At 49.1% G+C, this 3449-nt stretch overlaps 1 protein-coding gene across 1 annotated transcript in view; it reads left to right on the forward strand.

Moving 5' to 3' along the window:
- Positions 1-739: 739 nt before the first annotated feature.
- The window catches only part of FEZ1 (fasciculation and elongation protein zeta 1 (zygin I)), a 13025-nt gene continuing 10315 nt past the window's right edge, over positions 740-3449 (forward strand). Inside the window, exon 1 of the mRNA XM_009329898.1 lies at positions 740-1014. Coding sequence (XP_009328173.1) covers positions 740-1014 — 275 coding nt within the window. The remainder of the gene's footprint in view (positions 1015-3449) is intronic.

Raw genomic sequence — 3449 nt, forward strand, 5'->3', positions numbered from 1 at the left:
TGCTTATACTCCAAAAGATACTGCTGAGATACTTTCACAATACTATTGAGGCACTACCAAGATACTACAGGGCCATTACTAGGATACTACTAAGACAGTATCAGGGTACTACTATGATAATATCAGGATATTATCACAGCGCTGCTAAGGTGCTATCAGGACAGTACTCATTTCTTAGTAGGATGCTGTTAGGATGCTAGTAGGATATCAGTAAGGATACTTCTGAGATACTACAAGGGCACTAGAAAAGGTGGTGGTAAGATACTTCTGGGATGCTGTCAGGGCAACACTCAAACTTTTGGGATACTGTCTGCACATTGCTGATACTAGTATGATACTTTCAGGCCACTACTAAGATATTGATATAGTATAAGGATACTACTAAGATACTACCAGTTCAGTAAAAAAGGTAGTGTTATGATACTTTTTATATGCTATCAGGGTAGCACTAAGATACTTTTGGGCCACTATCAACACTTTGTTGCTACTAGTAAAATACTACTAGTACAGTGTCAGGATATCATCATGTTTCTATGAAGACAGTACTAAGATGCTGTTGGGATACTACTAGGATACTACAGAGATACTGTTGGTGGCATAATAGCCCTGGCAGTAGGGTTTCAGCCAGCACGGCGGCAGCAAAGGGAACGGGGAACCCTGTGTTGTAACCTGTGAGTAGCCTGGTGCCTCACGGGCACCCTCTCCCCGCAGCTAAGGCGGCGCGTCGGCATTGAGGAGGATGGAGGCGCCCCTGGTAAGCCTGGAGGAGGAGTTCGAGGAGGGGCCTGGGGACGATGGGGGAACCCCGCAACGCACTGCGGACCCGGCGCTGGCCGAGCTGGAGAGCTTCTCGGCTGAGATGATGAGCTTCAAGTCGATGGAGGACCTGGTGCAGGAATTCGATGAGAAGCTCACTGTCTGCTTCCGCAACTACGATGCTGCCACCGAGGGTCTGGCCCCCGTGCGGGGGCATCTCCAGGCGCAGGAGGAGGAGGAGCGCCTCCAGGATGAGGAGTGAGTAAGGCCCCCCCCCCCCCCCAGCAATGCAAACTGTCTCCCTACATTGCAGCGTGGTCATGCAACACAGCAAAGTAGTGGTGTAGTAACCTGTTAGTAAGCCCCCTCACGGCCTGTGCACCTCCTTGCACCCTTGCAAGACTTCCCTGACCAGCTCCCTGCATTGTGGCACGATCATACAACATGTCAGGAATAGCGCTGTAGTATCCTATGAGTAAGGACTCCCTCGGGGTCTGCATGCCGCCTTGCACGCTAGCAAGGTACACCCCACATGCAGCTCAGCCCCCTGCATCACGACGTAGTCATGCAGCAGTGTGGAGTAGCTGTGTAGTGTCCTATCTAGGAGTAGCTGTGTAGGATCCTTGGAGTAGCTGTGTAGGATCCTATGAGTAGGTCACCCTTGGGCCCGCATGCTTCCTTGCATGGTCATGAGATACACCCCGTCCCACGGCGTGCAGACCGGCCTACCCCATTGCAGAGTGGTTGTGTAGCACATCAGAATAGCAGTGTAGTATCTTATAAGTAAAGCCCCTCTGGAGCCTACTGCACCTCCCTGCATGCTTGCAAGATCTCCACCACGTGCAAATCAGCCCCCTGCGCTGTGGTGTGATCACGCAGCGCCTTGGAGTAGCTGTGTAGGATCCTTGGAGTAGCTGTGTAGCATCCTTGGAGCAGCTGTGTAGCATCCTATCAGGAGGCACAGCAGGGTGCCCCGTGTCGCATTGCAGGGAGTCACAGCAGGCTCAGTCTATGTAAGGAGAGCCCCGGGGTGGGTGAGTGTAAACCTTGAGTAAGGTGTGAGTAGACCTTAGCCTCCTGCTTGCAGCGTGCAAGCTCTGCACCAAGCCAGGGGGCAGCCAGTTTGGGGCAAAATCCCCCCAGCCCTGCCACAATATAGTGGCATTTGCATTAAAATCTAAATTTTCATTAAAAACCTCCTTTTTGTTGCAAAATGCCCTTTTTTTGCCAAATTTGTGTGGTTTTTTCAGCGATGTTTATACATTAACGCCCTTCTAATGGCTTTTTCTGTGTTTAATGGGGATTACTCCCCAGGCTGCAATTCCTAATACTCATTTTTCACCATGCAAAGTGGTTGTTTTCAACCCAAAGGCCCCCAAACCTGTTTTGTTTGGGCGTGTTTTTTTTTCCCACCAAAATCCACTGAGGCTGAATTGCTTTTCGTAATTGGCCAAACTGATGGTTTTTCAGAGAAAAACGCATTTTGTCCAGGTGCCGGGAGCGCCGCGCTGTCGCCGGCAGCCGGCTCGCAGTGCCGCTTTGTGCTGCTCATTGTGTCTTTTTGGGTCAGTTTGGGCAAAACAGGGCTTTTTTTTTTTTCCCTCCCTTTTGAATGAGCCCTGTGTGCACGGGCGGGGGATGGGCTGGGGCCTTAAAGGCGCTGTATTTCCCTAATCATTAACCAATTCTTGCCATAATTAACCCAGAAATCTGCTGCTGCCGCTTGCCTGACCCTGCAGGGTGCTGGCCCTTTAAGAGCGGGGAAAAAAACCAAGTTGCAGGGGAACACAATTTTTTCCTTATTTGCTGCGTTTCCATTAGAAATAGCAATATTGGGTTTGACATGCACATTTTTGTGCGTTAATTTGTGAAATATGTGATTTCGGGTGGAATTAAGATCGGCTGAGGAGGGGGATGAGAGAAATACCCCAAAACGAGCGGTTTTGGGGGCTGGGGAGGGGCAGGCGGTTTGGGGGCGATTTAGGGGGAATTGGGATGTGCGTGGACGTGGCGCCATGTCGGACTAAAAAAACCACTTGTTTTAGTGGGTGGGTTTGCCTTAATTGGGGAGAAATCTAATCTCTTTTTGTGCCTTTTTCCCCATTTTTGACCTTTTTCCAAACGTTGCCCCTTTTCAGTTCTTTCCTTTCTCCCCCTTTTCTCCCTTTTCCTCCACTTTTCCACCTTTTTCCCTTTTCCCCTCATTCCGCCTTTTTTCTTGCATTTTCTCTTTTTCCCCATTTCCCCTTTTTTCCCCTATTTTTGCCTTTTTCCCTCTTTTACCCCTTTTCCTCCTTCCCCTGTTCCCCATCTTTCCCTTTCTCCCCCTTTTTCCCTTCTTTCCCACTTTTCCCCCTTTTTCCTTCCCCCCTTTATAATTTTTTCTTCCATTTCCCCTCTTTTAACCCCATTTTCCCTTCCTTCACTTTCCCCCATTTTCCCCCCTTTTGCCCTTTTCCCCCCATCTTCTTTACCCCTTTTTTCTCCTCTTTTCTCCTGTTTTCCCTTTTTCCCCCTTTCCCCTCTTTTCCCCCCTTTTTCCCCTTTTTCCCCTTTTTTCTCTTTTCCCCCCTTTTTACCCTTTTCCCCCTTCCCCCCTTTTCCCCCTCTTTTTCCTCTTTTTCACCTTTCTTTCACATTTTTTTACTTTTTTCACATTTTTTCCCTTTTTTAACCACCCTTTTCCCCCCTTT

The sequence above is a fragment of the Pygoscelis adeliae genome, unplaced genomic scaffold (genome assembly GCF_000699105.1).
Source record: "Pygoscelis adeliae isolate BGI_AS28 unplaced genomic scaffold, ASM69910v1 Scaffold408, whole genome shotgun sequence".
NCBI classification, from domain to species: Eukaryota; Metazoa; Chordata; class Aves; order Sphenisciformes; family Spheniscidae; genus Pygoscelis; species Pygoscelis adeliae.